The 20,447-nt window shown below is 40.0% G+C and overlaps 1 protein-coding gene and 1 pseudogene across 1 annotated transcript in view; both read left to right on the top strand.

Moving 5' to 3' along the window:
- Nucleotides 1-20,447, top strand: part of DYTN (dystrotelin) — a 72,470-nt gene that overhangs the window by 16,959 nt on the left and 35,064 nt on the right. The window contains exons 6-9 of the mRNA XM_037741498.1: nucleotides 1,687-1,758; nucleotides 2,013-2,176; nucleotides 7,002-7,113; nucleotides 8,564-8,712. Coding sequence (XP_037597426.1) covers nucleotides 1,687-1,758; nucleotides 2,013-2,176; nucleotides 7,002-7,113; nucleotides 8,564-8,712 — 497 coding nt within the window. The remainder of the gene's footprint in view (nucleotides 1-1,686; nucleotides 1,759-2,012; nucleotides 2,177-7,001; nucleotides 7,114-8,563; nucleotides 8,713-20,447) is intronic.
- Nucleotides 10,807-15,522, top strand: LOC119472437 (annotated as a pseudogene).

Below are 20,447 nucleotides of genomic sequence, written 5' to 3'. Positions count from 1 at the left end.
TGGGTTCAAGTGATTCTCCTGCCTCAGCCTCCCAAGTAGCTGGGACTACAGGCACATGCCACCATGCCCAGCTAATTTTTGTATTTTTAGCAGAGACGGGGTTTCACGATGTTGGCCAGGATGGTCTTGATCTCTTGACCTTGTGATCCACCCGCCTTGGCCTCCCAAAGTGCTGGGATTACAGGCATGAGCCATTGCGCCCAGTCTGAATTTATTTATCTTATCAAAGTTTCTACCCTTTAATCAACATTTTCTCCTTTATCTTTATCCTCAGCCCCTGGCATCCACTATTCTTCTCTCTGTTTCTATGAATTCAGTGTTTTTAGATTCCACGTGTAAGTGTGATCATGCAGTATTTGTCTTTCTGTGCCTGGCTTATTTCATTTAGCATATTGTCCTCTGGGTTTGTTCATGATGTTGCAAATGACAGGATTCGTTTCTTTCCTAAGGCTGAGTATTATTCCATTGTATATTACATGCCACATTTTTTTATTCCATTCATCTGTCAATGAACACTTAGATCATTCCAGAAACAGGGCTGTTATGAAGAGTGCTGCAGTGAACATGGGAGTGCAGCTGTCTCTTTGACAGACTGATTTCCTTTCCTTTCATGCCTTGCTTTAAAGAAGGGTAGTGATTACCACCCTACCTCAGAGATGGGCATTTCTTAAAATGATATGATATGAAAGTGTTTAGAAAGGTTTTTCTCAAAGCTACTCTAGGCTTATCCAAAGGTAGTGAGTTATCTCAATAGAATGGTTTACAGTCAGTTACAGATTAAACTCCTGGATCTACTCTTTCCCACTTCTCACTACTGAACTTGACTAGTCTTAAGAAATATGTATATATACAATAGCAAAGACTTGGAACCAACCCAAATGCCCATCAGTGATAGGCTGAATAAAGAAAATGTGGCACATATATACCATGGAATACTATGCAGCTGTAAAAAAGAATGAGTTCATGTCCTTTGCAGGGACATGGATGAAGCTGAAAGCCATCATTCTCAGCAAACTAACACAGGAACAGAAAACCAAACACCACAGGTTCTCACTCATAAGTGGGAGCTGAACAATGAGAACACATGGACACAGGGAGGGGAACATCACACACTGGGGCCTGTTGGGGGATTGGGGGCAAGAGAAGGGAGGGCATTAGGACAAGTACCGAATGCATGCAGGGCTTAAAACCTAGGTGACAGGTTGATAGGTGCAGCAAACCACCATGGCACATGTATGCCTATGTAACAAACCTGCACATTCTGCACGTGTATCCCAGAACTTAAAGTAAAATAAAGAAGTATGTATACTTTAAAACTCTAAACTTTAAGACAGTATTATTATGATATGCATTTCACAGGTGAACAAAGGCTTAAATAAAGGTTAAAATAATTTGGTATCACAAGAGGTAAAACAGAAGGAAGCAGTTTATCACCCCATTGGCAGACTTCCTTCCTTTACCCTCTTCTCTCCTCTTCTTCCCCCTTGCTTATTCATTGTCTTAATGCAAACATTGTACAAAACCCACACATTGCTTTTGTTTTCTTGGATTGAGACAGTTCACCTGGTCTCAGATGCCAGACTCTTGTGACTGCATGGCTGTGGGCACCAGCTCTTGGGCCTGCTGCTCCCAGAGGCCGCATATTTCTCCACTTTGTAACAACTGAGATGAGGTTGTCTCTTGCAGATCCCAACTGTCGTGGGAGAGAGTCGTGCTCTGTGCTCTGTGGAAAGTGCCACCCGCAGCTGTTTCCAAGGGGTGAGTGCCTTGCAAATCTCCCTGGAGTTGGGGACAGACACGGTGAATTGGAATAGTTTGCAGATTGATTTAAATTACAGACCTATTATTCCTCCACAAAGCATCCCAGATAACTGAATTTAGGAGGTAGTCTCACCTCCAGCTTTTCATATGATAAACCTCTTCAGCAGAGCTGACAGAATTAGAGTCAGAAAAGAAAATGAGAATACCAAGTCATGCCTAAAAACACATCTTAGGGTGTCATTGTTTTTCAGGTGTTGAGCCCAGCAATCAAAGAAGAGAAATTCCTGTCTTGGGTGCAATCTGAGCCTCCCATCCTCCTGTGGCTCCCGACCTGCCACCGGTTATCAGCTGCTGACAGGGTCACTCACCCTGTTCGGTGCATGGTCTGCAGGACTTTCCCGATCAAGGGACTCAGGTACAGTCATCAGCAGCATTGCTCGGATTACCATTCTCCAGATGGGTCTACAGTTGGCGCTGCATGCCTTCAGATTCTTTTTGGGGTCCTCTTCACACATCTGGAATTCAGTTGACTTTTTTGGCTTAATGATTTCTTGGCAAGAGGCATCCTGGTTAATAATAAGTTGTCTTTTATCTTCTATAATGGTCGAAATATTAAATTCTTCCACTGATGCATACTGTGATTAATAGACATTTTATTCCTCTAAGGGGAATAAATTTTGCCTTTTTTTGAGGGGAGGGGGCAAGGTCTCTATCTGTCACTCAGGTTAGAGGGCAGTGGCACTATCATTGCTCACTGCAGCTTGGAACTCCTAAGCTCAAGACATCCTCCCACTTCAGCCTCCTGGGTAGCTGGGAGTACAGGTGCATGCCACCATGCCCAGCTAATTTTCTATTTTTTTGTAGAGATGAGATCTTATTGTGTTGCTCAGGCTGATCTCCAGCTCCTGATCTTAACTGATCCTCCTGCTTCAGCCTCCCAAAGCATTGGATTACAAGTGTGGGCCAATGCATCTGGCCTGTCTTTTGTTCCAAAAACAGCTTTTAAGTATTTTGGAACCATTCATCCATCATCATCATCATCCTAACAATGCTAATTTTGTTAGGTGTTAGACAAATGCCAAGCTGAGCAGTTCACATGGGTCATTTTATTTAAAATATATTGTAAGCCTATACAAGGGGTTGTATTATTCTCCCCAATTTGCAGAGAAGTTAAATAGCTTACATGATCAGCAAGCAGAAGAGGCTGGTGGCCTAAATCCAGAGTCCCTGCTTTGCAGCCATGATGCTCTACTGCCTCCCTGTGCATGCAACTGCAAACGAGTCTCAGACTCACAGGGATGATTAGCATGAATGAGAGCAACTCAGCCCGGATCTTCTCTCTACCTGGAGCAAAGGACAGATTTGAGAGCTAGATTTGGGGGTGAGATTCAAATATTTCCATAGCTTTGAGGATAACAGTCAAATCCCATCCTAGAGAAAGAGTATTATCAGTGTCCCGTAAATAAAACCATAGGGAAGTAAAATTAGAGTTATCATTAATAGCTTGGGAGAAGAGAAATAAACCACCAGGTGTAGGCCAGGTATGGAAGATGCCATTATTCACAATGAGTGAACAGGGGCTGGGGGTGTGGAAGTACTAAAGCTCTGGAACCTCAGGCAGCTGAAAACAAGGCAAAGCTGGGGGTGCCCAGAAGGAGAAGGGGACAAGAGGCCTCAGGCCTCAGCTCCTGCTCACTTTGTTCTTCTTCCTTTCCCATGCTTCCTAACCCTAGCTAAGCTTGAATTGAAATATGCTCCCCATGGAGATAAAATAGGTCTGTTTAGTACACCAAGAAACCGGAGATCTCATTTTAATTTTGCCAAGAAAATGAATTGGGTTTGCAGAGAATTTGCAGGACATAGTGAAACTTCAGTCATGAAAATTCTACCGAGTAACTGAACTTTAAACAATAAAACATATAAAAGGACAGGACTGTTGGAAACCAAGCAAGGAGGAACAAGGAAATCTTCACACTACAATGAAAAATAAATTATTTATACTGGACAATGGGGAAATTGGAATATGATTTACCATGTTATGAGTACATTATAATCATTTAACCAACAAGCAAGTATTAGTTAAGGAGTAATTACAAGTCCTGCCCTGGATCAGGTACAGGATTAACTTTGCAATTATATAAAACACAGCTTTTACATAGAGATATTTTTTCAAAATTATTATATGTAACATAAAGTAGATACTGTTTCTATTCTATAGATGACAAAAATTGAGTCTCAAAGAGTTTGAGTGACTTACTTAAGTCACCTGTAAAAACGGCAAAGGCAGAGGGCAAGAAATGCCATACTTTAACTATTTGTTGAGAATGAGAACAGGACTTCTTTGAAATGCCGCCATGTAAAACACAGTTCCTCCTAGACACCCGAGGCAATAAACAGGTGTCAATATACAAACAGCTGGGAGACTTGGGCAAGGCTTTTAACCTCTCTGGACCTCAGGTTTTTGTGTGTGTGTGTGTGTGTGTGCGCGCGCGTGTGTGTGTGTTGTAAAATACAGCAGGCTAGATGAAATGATGTCTGAGACTTCTTTAGCTCTAAACTTCTGATTCTATTAAAAATCGCCTGGATATATAATAAACCTAACTTTAAGCTTGTCTTTTGGGATCTCAAAAAACTCAACCAGTAACTTTGGTTTTTTGAGAGATGAAGAAAGCCATGTTAGAGCAGAAGCATTTGCAGATCTGCACGTAACAGAAAGAGGACAAAGATTTGGCCTTCTAAAGAAGGAGAAGGTGCAAAGACCACAGAGTAGCCCTAATCCAAGATTGAATTTGTAGAAGGACATGTCACATTTTTGCTCTGTGATAGCCATGGAAGGTTGAAATGAAATTGGGGGAAATCCTGGGTTCTATATTGGTAAAAACACCAATCTCATTACCCACACAATAACCATTCTCATATACTTGGAGGTAGTTTCAGAGCACTGATGAACAAATTTAAGGATAGAGCAGCATATTATCCTAGACAAGTCAATCACAGCCATCTAGTTAAAACTTGTGTTTTGGGATCTAGTTAATGCTTGATAAGGCAGCCAGCAAGGATGGCTCATCAAATATTCCTTAAAAATATTGTTTACTATGTTGTACATTTCATTGAAAAAGTGAATGTCTTCCCATTTATGTATGTTGAACAATTTTTTAAATGTTCTAAAATTTTACAAGGCCAAGAGGATAGGGTTTACTAGCTCCATTTTTCCTTCATTGAAGAAACTAAGTCATTTATCCAACTTCATTCAACTAATGTTCATTGAAAAACCTACTGTGTACCAGGCATTCTCCTAAACTTAAGTGAGCTTAAGTTTCCATTTCAACTATTAGTACTACTATAAGTAGTGATGGTGGCATGTGAATTCAAACTCAAGCCTCTGCCTTGAGGAGTGGTGATGTATTCTAGTGGTTAAGATGGCAGGCCATCAATTCAGATGGTAACCTGGGACTCAAAATCTTCTACTACTTACTAAGTAGTTGTATAACTTTGTCCAAGTTACTTAAACTCTCTTTGATTCAGTTTCCTCATCTGCAAAATGAGGGTAATTGTAAGAATACCTGAATGAATTTCCACGGGGATTAACTGCATCAACACCTGTACACCGCCTACACATAGAACAGGCACAAAAATGCTAGCCGCTGTTATAGCCATCCCACTCTATGTATTAATAGCCTGCCATGGGAGCCTGGGTTGGAAGTACAGCAGTGAGCAAGGGTAGCCGAGGGCTGATCTGGAGGCATTTACATTCTCTTGCTCTGCCTCTAAATGACTTTGATCAGACCATCAGACCTTCTGCCATTTGGCCTCAGAAAATTTTCAAGTTTTTTTCCTGCTGTTCTTCAGGGCAATTAGCAGGTCCGATAGATCTGGTGTCCTCTTAACCCTTCTTATTCATCTCAACCTTCGTTATCTTATTCTTCCGATTCTTTCTACTTGGGATTTCCTTTGCTTTAATCTCCAGCTCACCTTCCATGCATAGCATGAGTCTCACTTCTTGCATGAGAACTTTCCAGTCCACACCAGCCCATAGGGCTCTCCCTCTGCTTCCCTGCTATAGCCCTGCTTCTCCACGCCTCTCATTCAGCACTTAATCACACAGTGCCTAATTCTGCAAGTTATTACCTCAACCTTCCATGTCAAAGTTTTGCAGCAAGATATGAAATTTAAGAGCACTGGAATCTTGTCATATTTATTTTTTGTAAACTTTAAGACAGGGGTTGAAAACCCAGATGCTTAAAAGGCAAGGGAAGTGGTATACATGAAGGACATAGGACAGGTAGGGACTATGGCTAGCTCAGTCTAAAAGGCGCAGCTGCCGCCTGGTTCTCACCAGCTGTCACCATACGAAGATGGAGCCTTATAGTATACACACTACAGTTAGAGAAGAGAATTTAAGTATCGGGAAAAAATGTATAGCTCCCTGTTATTTTGTAGACAAACAACATGGTCCCACTCAAATATACTTAAAAGTTACTGATGATTGCTAGGTCTCACTAGGTCTCCCCTAACATCACAACAGTTTCCTGAGTATTATGGGACACCCCTCCTAACCAGAGTGTCCCAAGAATCTCTCCTCTCCTGACTGCAAAGGGATTTAAGGTTGTCATTTTTCATAAAGAAAAAAACCTCCAATGTTGAGTCAAGAAACTTGGGTGTGGTGAGGAACGCCCCTCCTCCACTTTATATCTTTCCTACATACAGACTTCTATAAAACGACAAATGCTTATTTTTAAATTTGTTATCTATGGCTTAATTTTCCCTAATACCATACAGGAATGCAGGCCCAATATTATCATATTGTTTAAAAGTTTAAGAGAAGCCAAAAGTTGATGTTATTGAAATCTACTTTTAAAATTAGCTATCGAATTCAAAGTATTTGAGTGCATTGTGCAGCTGCACATGACATCGCTGCAGATGTAAGGGTTTATCCAAAGGTGATAGCACACGGCACCCTGCATATAGAGAGCACTTAGTATTTTGGGAAATAAATCAGACTTCTATACCATAGCATATATGGCATGAATATAATGCCATATGAAATATTAATAAATGAAGATTTGAGTAAACAAATGCATTAGAGTCATTTAATAATCCTATAATTTGGGAGAAACTTTACACTGATTTGGTAGCTCAGACATCTTCTATATGTTTTGGGGTGCTCATTCTCTACCTGGATATTCTTTCTTTTGCTCATCTGCTAGTGACGAAAGCTGTGCTTCTATTTTGATTGGCAGGTACCGCTGTCTGAAGTGTCTTAACTTTGACATCTGCCAGATGTGTTTCTTATCTAGTCTCCACAGCAAGTCCTATCAGAAGTCTCATCCTGTCATTGAGTACTGCGTACAGGTAACATTTAATGTTGCATACCAAACTATTCATTAATCAATTCAGTATAAGCAATAGCCGTGAAAAAAACTTGCCCTCCAGTGAAACCACAGATTCTGCTCCTGTCATATGTTACAGTATTTAAGACTAAGCAAGTGGCAAACTGCACCTTGAATCTCTCTCAATATAAGTATGCTTTCTTCACGTTGTCTCAATGAAAGGCTTTAGGCACAAGAAAAGGCCAGAGTTGAGTCTGAAGTAATTGATTAGATACTCTGGACTAGAATATGTCAGTGAAGAGTTAGAAGAGAATTGGAAATGGATACAGATGGAAAAGAAAAGGGCTCTGATTTGGCAAAAATGATGCAACAAGACTTCTAGTTACTAGCATATTTTTGGAGAATTTTTCTTTTTTAACATGTCTTTTCCTGAACCCTAAATTTCAAATATTTCTTCTTTAGGAAAAAAGAAAGATAATTATCGCAATGCTGACTGAAAAAGTATACAACTAAACCTTCACAGCTGCCTTTCAAATTTTTTAAAATTATAAATTCCCAGCAAGTGGATTCAGTTCTTTGTAAGAAGAGAAATAGCATAGTACATTTTAAGAAAAGACATTCTAATTGTTCCCAGAAAGAACATTTTCTTTTCATTACTAAATTCCATGAGTAAGTTTCTTCACACAGATGACAACCATCTCCAATACCACAATAGCAAAGGATGTTGATTAATTACCTTCACCAAGGATAGTTTCCCTCCTTCTCTCCTTTACATGAATGGCGCACAAAGGTCAAGTGCCTGAATCTTGCCAAATAATTTCCAGTGGGCATTGCCTTACTAAACCGTGTGGACCCAGGTCCTCAGATTCTCAGGCCTAGGATCCACTTTCCTGGTTCTAAATCTTGGATTTGTTGATATTAGAGTGACACCATGTGGCCATTTTGTTATTATTCTTTACATTTCAAGTGCTGAAGCCCTTAAAATCAAACATCTCATTCCTTCTTTGCCTCCTTTTGGTAGAGGTTCTTAACTTGGGGTGGATGAATAGATTTCAGGTGGCCTGTGAATCCACTGAAATTGTATACAGAATGGAATGTCTGAGTATTTCACTGGAGATAAAGCCATGAGTTATCTTCCAATTCTCAAAGGCATCCACAACCCCAGATGTGAGCAACCACAGGCTTGGTCCTCTTTGATGCCCTCCTCTAGGTGTAGAATGTCAAATAACTAGGTTTACTCTAAGGAAGAGGACTTATTGAGGGAGTGTGGGGTATTTAATTTGAAGAATTATGCTATGTGTATGATAATGTGAAGAAATTCAGGGATAAGAAAGCAGTAAGATTATTTTTCTGAGGACTTAAGAGAAATAATTCCAAAAACTTTCATGGTGGTCTGTCCACACGCAGGTAAGGAAAGAAGACCACACATAGACTGATCTGATACTTTTTAAAAATGTTGGCCCTTTCAGCAGATGTCAGCAATGCAGAATACGAAGCTTCTCTTCAGGACCCTCAGAAACAACCTTCTTCAGGGGCGCTGTAGGAAGAAAGAAGTGGTGAGAAGGCAGCACCTGCTGGACCAGATGAATCCAAAGGATGTGGCTCACCATGGACAGGCCAGGTGAGTGTCTTTGAGGACCAGCTGGTCCCACAGAGCAGCTGCCCAGGGCCTGGGCATTATGTTAACTAGCCAGCAATCTTTCTAATGCTGAAGATCCTAGACAAGGCAGGAGGTGGGGTGAGGGATCAACTTAAGAGATTCTTCTTCTCTAAAAACGGCCTTTAATTTCAAAGTAGAACTAAGAGGCCACAATGCCTTTTGGTGACCCATCCAGATGTTTAGAGTTATTTCTACAATGAAAACCATCAGAAAGACACTGAAGATTATATTAGAATATTTGAATAACTTTGTTATAGTCCTAGCTTTTGCTGGTTTGCTTTTGGAAGCCTATTTTAGAATTAATACTTTATTAAAAAAAAAAAAATGGAAAAGAAAGACAGCCTACCACCACTCACAGAGGAGTGCTATTCACATTTTAGTGTTATCAAAACAGGATTATGCTAATTTTTCATTCTTAGTTCCCAAAATGTTATTTTTAATGGCCTTAATCTCTTCCGTATAAGAAAATGCCACAATTCATGAGCAATACATTATTGAACATTTGGCTATTTCCAAATGTTGCCCCCCCAAAATTCTAAAGTCAACATCCCTATGCATGCATTTCATCTTAATGTGTTTGTGTTTTTATTAAGGGAAAATTCATTCAAGAAAAATCATTGAATAAAACATTATGAACTTGGTTAATCCTCAAAATTTGGAATGCCAAATTGTCCTCCCGAGGGGCACACCCTGCCATGACCAGTGTATGTAATTGCCCATCACAAGCCTGATCACCCACCTAAAGATGACCTTTAAAAGTTTTTTGTGACCTTCATTTTTGAAGTAGCCACTTCTTTGTAATTTAAAATAGCAGAAGATAAGGAAAGAAACACTTTTTTTTTTTCTTTTTTAGAGACAAGATCTCATTCTGTCGCCCAGGCTGAAGTGCAGTGAAACGATCATAGCTCACTGCAAACTTGGACTTTTGGGCTTAAGTGATTCTCCCACCTCAGCCTCCCAGGCACACACCACCACGCTAGCTGAATTTTTATATTTGTTTTTTATAGAGATGGAATCTCACTATGCTGTTCAGGCAGGTTCTCAAACTCCTGGCCTCAAGTGATTCTTCCACCTTGTCCTCCCAAAGTGTTGAGATTACAGACACAAGCCACCATGCCTAGCCTCATCACATTTTTGAGAAAAAGAAATACTGATTCACTTTCACTTTGCCTACTAGGAGTATAAGAATAGATTGGTTTAAATAAGATTGGACTTGTTTGTTAATTTCTTTTATAATTCTCTAATCTTTTCTCAGACATCCAGCAGCAAATTTCCATCTCAATCCCAGACCTCTATTTCTGTGGGCATTTTGTTGCTTTAAAGTTTGTTGTATTTTAATTGGCTCTTTAAAGAATGTTTATGGCTCCTTAAAGAATAAAGTACACAATGACCTCACAATTAGGTGCTATTATTCTTATGTCACATTTACCTATCAGGTTATCAATATATGATTAAAGTTAGAGGATTTGGATATCATCTTGATGTGTATCTTTAATTTTGCACATAGAATTTCAATTTAAAAATAAAAACAAAGATACCAGGTTCCAATTTATCTTTATTTTTAAAGACAGCTATTTTCCCCTTTCACTAGGAAAGTAACAATAAAATGTTAATCTTCTGGATATATTGGATACTTGAGATCTCACCTAAATTCCTACATTCTCATTGCTACATCACAAAGATCCACACTTTTTTTTTTTGAGATGAAGTCTTGCTGTGGACGCTCAGGCTGGAGTGCAATGGCACCATCTTGGCTCACTGCAACCTCTGCCTCCCGGGTTCAAGCAGTTCTCCTGCCTCAGCCTCCCAAGAAGCTGGGATTACAGGCGCCCGCCACCACACTCAGCTAATTTTTGTATTTTTAGTAGAGATGGGTTTCACCATATTGGCCAGGGTGGTCTTGATCTCCTGACCTCAAGTGATCCCTCCACCTCAGCCTCCCAGAGTGCTGGGATTACAGGCATGAGCCACCATGCCCAGCCAATCCATATTCTTATTTGTGTTACTTTTGCCCACGGAAGCCAGACTGATCTTTTACACATTTTTGACACAAACATGACAGCACTTCTTACACACGCATCCCCTCCATACCCTCATGGCTTCCTTAAATCAAATTCCTCCATCATTTTCCCATTGTGTTTAGGTTAAAAATGAAAAGTTGCAACATTATTTAGTCTTGGTCCCTTTGGTCCACCATGCTAATCTCTCCAGTTTCATTCCTCTGCCACAGTCCCTGTGTTCCAGCCCTGATTCTGCCCCACTTTTGACTAAGGCAGATCTACCCCAACCTTAAGACTTACATCTTTATTTTAAAGAATTTAAATAAACTACGCATTTGTTTAACTATCTGATTACTATTTGCCTTCTCATTTGGCTAAAGCTCCATCAAGGAATCTGATTTCACTCCCTATTGTAACTCTGACACTTAGCTCATAAAGTCATACAAAAAGTCAATCCATCAGCAAATCTTGTTGCTTGCACCTTCAACATAGATTTGACTCGGAGTGGGTCTCGTTATCTCTACTGCCACCACCTCCATGGTCCCTTTCTCCCACACTGTCGCATGACCTCCTCGCTGGTTCCCCTGCTTCCTCCTTGGTCTCCACATGGTCTACTCCTGGTGACACAGGTAGGGTGATCCTTTTCAAATTTTGGCCAGATCATGTCACTCCTCTGCACAAACTTTTTTGTGGCTTTCCCTCTTCCAAGAAAGCTGCAGTCCTTCCAGTGGCCTTTAGCCTGGCCCTATAAATCCTGTTCCCCACCAGCTCTTGGTCTTCTGTGCCTCTCCCAACTTGTTCTGCTTCAGCCTCACAGCTCTCCTTGCTGCTCCATGAACACACCAGGCATGCAGCCACCTCGGGGGATTGGTACCCCTACATCACCTCCCTGCAGGGCTTGACTGCTCACCTCCCAAAGACCCACCGAGGTCTTTGCTCTAACATAGGCTCATCCTGAAGGCAACCATTTACCATTCAGCCCTGTCCTCACTCTGGCACTCCCAGTTATTCTTGGTGACTTCATCACCCTCTGACATCCTATATCTTACTCACTTTATTAATTATTTATTGCTGTGCCCTCTCTATAATGTAAGCTCTATGAGGGGAGGAATGTCCGTTGTTTCCAGTTGTATTGCCAGAATCTACAATAATATCTGAATATGATAATGCTCAATAAATATTTGTTGAATGACAGACTGAATGAATAATAAAATGTATGGTACATGATGGAGGGATTGATGGCTGGATAGATAACGTGAGCCATGAGCTCTTTTAGAATGTAGCTGGAAAGAGTCAAGGAGTGTTGGAACAAAGAAATGAAGTTTGACTGAATCTGGAACAGACAGAAGCTTTGCCCTCAACTAACCATATGTGTGGCCATGAGGAAGTCACTTCACTTTTCTATGAGTCAGTCTCTTTACCCGTTAACTGAGATAACCTCTCTTCTCTACTTCCAGAGCGGTATTTCTAGAGATAAGACGAAGAAAGGGAATTGCAAGGGCTGTACAAAGCTAAGGTTCTCTAACTGTCAATGTGTTGTACTCTGTCCACCCCAAGTACAATAGAGTTGTTCCCCAAAGTAACAGTCTTATGTAATAATTTTCAGTGTAGCCTAGACTTTGATGAGTTCAGAAATTCTGATTTGTGGCTGATCTAGGAGAAAAGAATGTGGAACTTTACTCAATCACAATGTAGTGATAGTAAAAAAATATATCTTTGCTATCTATTAAGTTGGCACACTAGCACTGAACATCTTTGAAGAGATCAATGATTATTGCCAAGTGATAATATTGAATTCATTCAATGATTCAGCAAACGATCTACAATGGTAATCTTCTCCCTTTTGATGTGGTTTTATTTACTTTACATATGATAGTTTACACTGAGAATGCTTTCACTGAGAATGCTTTCATTTACAAAACCAGAATTGAAAGCTAGGTGCCAAATGTCATCATTCTTATTAAATATTTTAGGAAATTTTTGAACATATAATTAAAAAGAAAATTAAAATGCTGAAAAATAACAGACAGAATTACTTCTACTTGTAGCTAATTTAATTGTGAATTACCAAGAAACCCAAGGTAACTAGCAAAAATTACTAAAATTAATAGGCTTCAAATGATGATGAAAAAATAAAATAAAAATACACAAAATTCTTCACTGTACTAGCAATAATTGGCCAGAAATTTTATAAAAACCTCATTCAAAATACATGTAAAAATTATATTTAAAAGAAACTACAAAAAAGATTCACAAAAATAATACAAGACCCAATTAAAGAAAATTATATTGCATTGAGTACAGAAAACAAGTCATGAACAAAAGGAGAAAATACCAAATTCCTAAATGAGAAGACTTGCATAAGAATGTACCTGCTCCAAAAATTGTTGATTTTCATTAATCACAGATTCAATACTTACAGATTTGCCTATTTGCAAAAATTTATTTGTAACCCTAAAATTAACACTCACAGTGCTTTTGCACTATTTGCATACATGAGCAGACTGGCAAAACATTTTGAGTTGCCTGATGCACATGTTCCCAGCTGAGGTCAAACCAGAGAGTGCTCTGTGTTACTGCTTCAGCCATCATACTATAAGCAAGAGTCCTTTTCACGTCTATTTTGTGTCATGGTTTTTGCATAACTGTGCTTTTTATTGGTGATTTCACTTTTGCAAATGGCCCCAAAGCATGGTACTGAATTGCTGTCTAGTGTCCCTAAGCACAGCAAGGCTATAATGTGCCTTGATGAAAAACAACACACGTTAAATAAGCTTCATTCGGGTATGATTTATATTGCTGTTGACCATGAGTTTAATGCTAATTAATCAACAATACATATTTAAAAAGTGTCTGTATATTGAAATACATAAGACAATATTGTGCATTGATTGGTTGACAAAAATATTGTGGCCATAAGTTTGCAGGAACCTAACCTAACCCTGTATTTCCTCTGGGAGCAATGGGTTCAGTATTTCCTAATTCAGTGTTCATGGTGGCCTTATAGAGCATAACTACTGTGAATAATGAAAATCTACTGTACTTAAGTTAAATGCGTTTCCAGATAGAATCACAATGTTTTCTAAATAGGATAAAATAATTTTGAAGTTATGTTGGAAGAATAGTTGTGCAAGAGTAGTAAAATTGTGAAACTGAAGAATAATGAGAAGGGATGTTAAGAATATCTGTGGAAGAATATCTGTTAATATCCTTCAACAGATATTAACACTTACTATAAAACTACTATGACTAAATAATGTAGAATAAAAAAGAAATGAACATGTAGGTTTAAGGATGAGAATACAAAATGTAATAATTGATCCAAGCATATATGGGAACCTAATATGTGATAAAGGTGATATTTCAATTCATATAAAAGTAATGCCTAATTGACTATCCATCTGGAAGGAAAATTGGCCCTTACTTTGCCCCACATACTAAAATAAATTCAAAATTAATTGAAATTTAAATATAAAAATGATTTAAAATAAAGATTAGAAAACAGAAAATCTGCTTGGAGGAAACCTTCCTAACAAAGACACAAAAACAAAAAGTCATGAAGGAATAGACAGATGTCTATGATAGCATGCAATTTTAAACATTTTGCTATGGTAAATGATATTATAAACAAAATAAAAAATAAGCCCTAGACTTAGAAAAATGTTTTCATTAATAAGACAAATGATGCTATACAAAAGCTCCCTGAAAATTGATAAGAAAAACTTGATGTGAGGTCAGAAGTGTTGGCTTCTGTGAAGAATTCAAAATAGGGACCTCCCTGGACATCAGGGTGAAAGAGTGAATAGTTTCTCATGCTGGAGAAATGCTCTCCAGTGTAGTGGTCTTATCTTGCAAGGATTCAGTTTTGCGTCAAGGAGTGTCTTTGACAATGGAAGGAACTGTAATCTCCCAGCTCAGTGCCAAAAGCGTGGGCATGTTTGAAATTTTTTATAATTCCATTAAACCTATCCAGATTATCAACAGCATCATAGAAAGGATGAAGCCAGGGAAATTTCCGCATGGCAGAACAGAAATTTATTTTGCATTTCTTCTCTATGTATGTGAAGGGTAACAAAGTTCTGTATGAGATGTATTATCAGATATTCAGTACACATTGTGCTGTGACATGAGGTGGTCTCTGTTGACCAAGGACTTGGCAAAGGCCAGTCAATTTACCATCCACTCTGCTCCTCAGAAGGGCATGTTGACTCCAAGTCCTGTGGACTTCACAGATTACACCTGCAACCTTAAATAACATCAGAGAGAGAGAGTCTTGCTTCCAGATTTCTTATCCGAGGACATCTCAACTCAATGAACTGTGCCATCGTGCAGCTGCTAACAGGAGAGCTGGTGGTAGAAAGGTGTGGAGCTATAGCTGGTTCATGTGGATACCTGTGAGTGTACAAAAAGCTACGTCCACAATGCCACAGAGATTCTGAATATTCAGATGGCCCATGGGGACATTTGTAGGGGCCTCTCTGTCCCTATATACATGGTCTTCTCCAGGCTATTTACCTGCCCTATGCTGAAGACCACCAATTTCAAAGTGGAATTTGAGACCACCATTGACATGCATCTTCATGCTGTCCACCTGGTCACAGAGAACTTCCCCATTGCAGCTCTGCAGGATTCAGCCCAGAAGGAGGGAAGCACAAAAAACAGGAGTGGCCTTGTGGATATTACGCTGGTTATCATTTATGGGGAAGCAAAGCCAGCAGTATATACTTGTTTTTGTGGTTATTCTATATCACAAATGAAATGGACTCCTTAAATTACAATTATTTTTTTCCCCTCATTTCCTCAAGGCTTCTACTTCCAACAGGCACCTCTAATCAAATCTTTTCTTTGAAATTCAACCAGATTTCTTAATGCTATTTGCAAGATCATGTCACAGAAAATATTTCCTATGATGTACCTGTTCTTGTACCAAAAAAAGGCACAGAAAACCTGTTGTGACAGCCATCTGAGCTGTGCTGGAACATAAGATCATGGGGACAAAAGGAAACCTCTCCCTGACTCACTAACAATGAAGGTAGCTGAGCACTCCCCACAGCAAAGGGTCTGTGGCCAGGTGGCATTGCTTATGAAATATGTAAATACCTTTCAAGGAAGAATGTAAAGTGGCATTTTCCCCACTCTATTTCTGTAGTTCTTTTTATAACAATTTTCACTATAACTTCAAAATTTTTAGGGAACTGAGAAAAAAGCATCCCTTGTTCCTTTAGGAGTAAGGGTGCTGGAGTGTTTCTGAACTCTCAAGAACTGTCATAAGAACTCATGCTGCCATATTCTGGGAATATATTTAAATGCAAAGTTATGTAAGGGGAAAAAATGTATGTTTGCTTCTTTTGTTATTGGGAGAGTTCTGAATGGCAGGAGCCCTGTGCCCAGGGTGGGTTGGTGAAGGCCCCTCTCCCCAGGGTGGTGCCAGGAAAATGTCCTTGATTGATGAACTTGGCCTGCCCCTCACCCCCTGAGGGACCTGTTTTGAGCCAGGATTTTTTTTGTTTGTTTGTTTTTTGGGTTTTTTTTGAGACGGAATTTCACTCTTGTTACCCAGGCTGGAGTGCAATGGCGTGATCTCGGCTCACCGCAACCTCCGCCTCCCAGGTTCAGGCAATTCTTCTGCCTCAACCTCCTGAGTAGCTGGGATTACAGGCACGTGCCACCATGCCCAGCTGATGTTTTGTATTAGTAGAGACAGGGTTTCACCATGTTGACCAGGATGGTCTCGATCTCTTGACCTCGTGATCCACCCGCCTCGGCCTCCCAAAGTGCTGGGATTACAGGCTTGAGCCACTGCGCCCGGCATGAGCCAGGGTTTTTTGACCTTAAGTCAGTGTTTCCTCAGTCTCCCTTTGTGGTTCAAAGTCAATGGTGAGTCTGTTGCAATACATTTCTTCCTTCAGACCCTATCATTGTTTTGTTGGCCCACAATTAATGGGATCTCAAAAATAAGCTATGCGACCAGGTGCAGTGGCTCATGCCCATAATGCCAGCACTTTGGGAGGCAGAGGTGGAAGAATCACTTGACCCCAGGAGTTTGAGACCAGCCTGGACAACATGGGGAGATCTTGTCTCTACAGAAAAAGCCCTAAAAATTAGCTGGGCATGGTGGTGCATGCCCGTGGTTCCCGCTATTCAGGTGGCTGAGATGGAAGGATCGCTTAAGCCCGGTAGGTCGAGGCTACAGTGAACCATGACTGCACTGCTGCACTCACTCCAGCCTGGGTGACAGAGTAAGACCCTCTCTCAAAAATAATAAATAAATAAATAAGCCGTGCTACTTTGCACACTAATTGCCCTTCCTTCTTAGTCATAGTTCTGGACAGGCCAGGGCAAGGCAGGCTCAGGCTAAAGGCCTCCCAGGCTGTTCTTCCATTGTCCTGTAGCAGCATTTGGTGATCTGTAATACTCATTATGTTACATGCCTTCAATGTTGAGGGTAAACAAACATGATTTAGGCTTCGCTTTATCTTAGGGCTTCACCAGTGAAATTGTTAAAACTTATCTGAGTCATTTGGAAGTTGCTTCTCAGAAAATACATTTCTGGTTTATAAATATTTTATGCTCACATGACATTAATAACTATTGGTCTTTGAGAGCCCATACTGTTTAAAACAATAAAAACTCAAGAAGAAAAAGAAAATGGGGAAGAAGAAGTGACTGAAGAAAAAAATATACAAAATATATAAATAGACAATCACAGAAGAAGAATTCCATATGGCCCTTAGACACCCAAAAAGATGCTCAACCTCACTAGTGGTTAGAAAAAAGACAAATAGGCCAGACTCATGCCTGTGATCCCAGAACTTTGGGAGGCTAAAAGTTCTGCCTCCCAAAGTTCATAGCCTCCCAAAGTTCAGGAGGATCACTTGAGGCCAGGAATTTGATACCAGCCTGGGGAACATAGAGAGACCCCATCTCTACAAATAATTTTAAAATTAGCTGGATGCGGTGGTGTAGACCTGTGGCCTCAGCTACTTGGGAGGCTGAGGTAGGAGGATTGCTTGAGTCCAGGGGGACAATGCTGCAGTGAGCTGTGACAATACTACTGTACTCCAGCCTGGGTGACAGAGCAAGACCCGGTCTCAAAGAGAAAAAAAGAAAAATGTAACAATGACATATCATCATTTTACCTATTGAAAAGACAAAGATTAAAATGAATGGCAACATGGCTTGCTGGTGAGGAGGGAAGAACATAGGTGCTCTTGAAATCTGGTAGAAGTACAAATGGCTACAGACTTTTCAGAAAATACACTGAAAAATATTTATTCAATGAATTTATTGAATACTGTTCTAACCGCTTGGGCTACATCAATGAACAAAAAGAGACAAGAATTTCTGCTCTCTTGGAGATTTTATCCTCACGAGTACTAAATATAAATAGTACATAAGGGAATTATATCATACATTAAAATATTTAAGTATTTTTTTTTTTTTTTTTGAGACAGAGTTTCACTCTTGTTACCCAGGCTGGAGTGCAATGGCGCGATCTCAGCTCACCGCAACCTCCGCCTCCCGGGTTCAGGCAATTCTCCTGCCTCAGCCTCCTGAGTACCTGGGATTACAGGCACACGCCACCATGCCCAGCTAATTTTTTGTAGTTTTAGTAGAGACGGTGTTTCACCATGTTGACCAGGATGGTCTCGATCTCTTGACCTCGTGATCCACCCGCCTCGGCCTCCCAAAGTGCTGGGGTTACAGGCGTGAGCCACCGCGCCCGGCCTAAAATATTTAAGTATTAAAGTTAAAAAAAGAGGCAGATAAAAAAGATAAAGACTTAGAGGGAGAGTTCGTAGCAAATTTAAATATGGTAGTTCTAGTGGGCCTCAGTGAGAGGTGACATTTGATCAAAGTTTTGAAGGAAGTGAGGGAGGAAGTCATGCAGGTATCTGAGGAAAGCGCAATGAGGAGACAGCCAGTACCACGTGGGAGCGCGCTTAGTATCAGGTTGTTACAAAAGTAATTGCAGTTTTTGCCATTAATTTTAATGGATCCAAAGAACAGTGGGGGGGCTAGCATGGCTGAGCGGGATGAGGGAAGAGAATAATAAGAGAATAAATAAGGCCAGGTGCAGTGGCTACGCCTGTAATCCCGGTACTTCAGGAGGCCGAATCACATGAGGTGGGTGAATCACATGAGGTGGGCGAATCACATGAGGCCAAGAGTTGGACACCAGCATGGCCAACATGGTAAAACCTTGTCTCTGCTAAAAATACAAAAATTAGCCAGGAGCGGTGGCACATACCAGTAATCCCAGCTACTTGGGAGGCTGAGACAGGAGAATCACTTGAACCTGAGAGGTGGAGGTTGCAGTAAGCCAAGACAGAACCACTGCACTCCAGCCTGGGTGACAGAGAGAGAATCTGTGTCAAAAAAAAAAAAAAAAAAAAAGAAAGAAAAAAGAAGAGGTGAGAAAGTGGGGCAGATGGAAGGTGCCAATATAAGGACTTGGGCTTTTTGCTTTGGGGAAATACTGGAGGATTCTGAGTAGAGAATCTAACTGAGGTTTCAAAACTCTCAGTCTGGTTATGAGTAGTCTCAGCTATGTTGAGAATAGACTAAACTGGGCCAAGAGTTAGAATCAAGGTTATATTAACATTTTCCTAAATTTTTTCCAATGTTTTTATCATGAATTTTAATTTAAAATTTCAATCCATTTGGAATTTATTTTAGCAAGGGTCTAGCTTTACTTTTTTCCTGGCAGCAGTGGGGATAGCCAATTACGTGATCTTTTCCCCACATAACTAAAATGTCAGCTTTGTCACATATTAGCTTCCCTTGTATACTTGGATTAATAGAATTTATATTCTCATCCTCAGATCTATGGGTCTATTCTTACATTTGCACTAAATAATATTGTCGTGGTGGTGCTATAGTAAGTAGAAGAATAAAATTGTTATCAACTGAGATGGGGAGGCTACAGGTGGAGAAGGTTTTTGGGGGAAGATCAGGAGTCCAGTTTGGGACACATTAAGATTGAGAAGTCTCTGAGATGTCCATGGGGAGATGTTGAGCAGGCAGTTGACTATTCATATCCGGAACTTGGGAAAAAAAGATCTGCACTGGAGATACAAATTTGGGGGTTGTTGGCATGTATATGGTTTTTAAAGCCATGAGGAGATCACCAGAGAGTATAAATAGAGAAAGAAGAGGATCAAGGACTGAGCCCTGTGACACTCCATTTTACAAAGTTGCAGAGAATAAGAAAAACCATAAAGGGAGACTGAGAAAGAGTGAAGAATAGAGAGGGAAGAAAACCAAGGAAGTGAGGAATCCTGGAAGACAGGTGAAGAAAGTGTTCAAGAATGAGGGCATGGTGTTCTACTGTCAAATGCTGCTGCCAGTTTAAATAAGAATTACCTTTTACCCTTCAAAATCAATGAATCCAGGAGCTGGATTAATTTTAAAAAAAAATAGGTAGACCACTAGCTAGACTAATGAAGAAAAAAGAATCAAATAGACACAATAAAAAATGAGAAAGGGGCTAGACTACCGACCACACAGAAATACAAACTACCGTCAGAGAATACAATAAACACCTCTACACCAATAAACTAGAAAAGCTAGAAAAAATAGAAAAATCACTGGATACATACACCCTTCCCAAGACTAAACCAGGAAGACTCGAATCCCTGAATAGACCAATAATGACTTCTGAAATTAAGGTAGTAATTAATAGTCTACCAACCT

This window comes from Cebus imitator, unplaced genomic scaffold (genome assembly GCF_001604975.1).
Source record: "Cebus imitator isolate Cc_AM_T3 unplaced genomic scaffold, Cebus_imitator-1.0 Scaffold101, whole genome shotgun sequence".
NCBI classification, from domain to species: domain Eukaryota; kingdom Metazoa; phylum Chordata; class Mammalia; order Primates; family Cebidae; genus Cebus; species Cebus imitator.
Note: the sequence above shows the minus strand (reverse complement) of the source record. Positions and strands in the feature narration are given on the sequence as shown.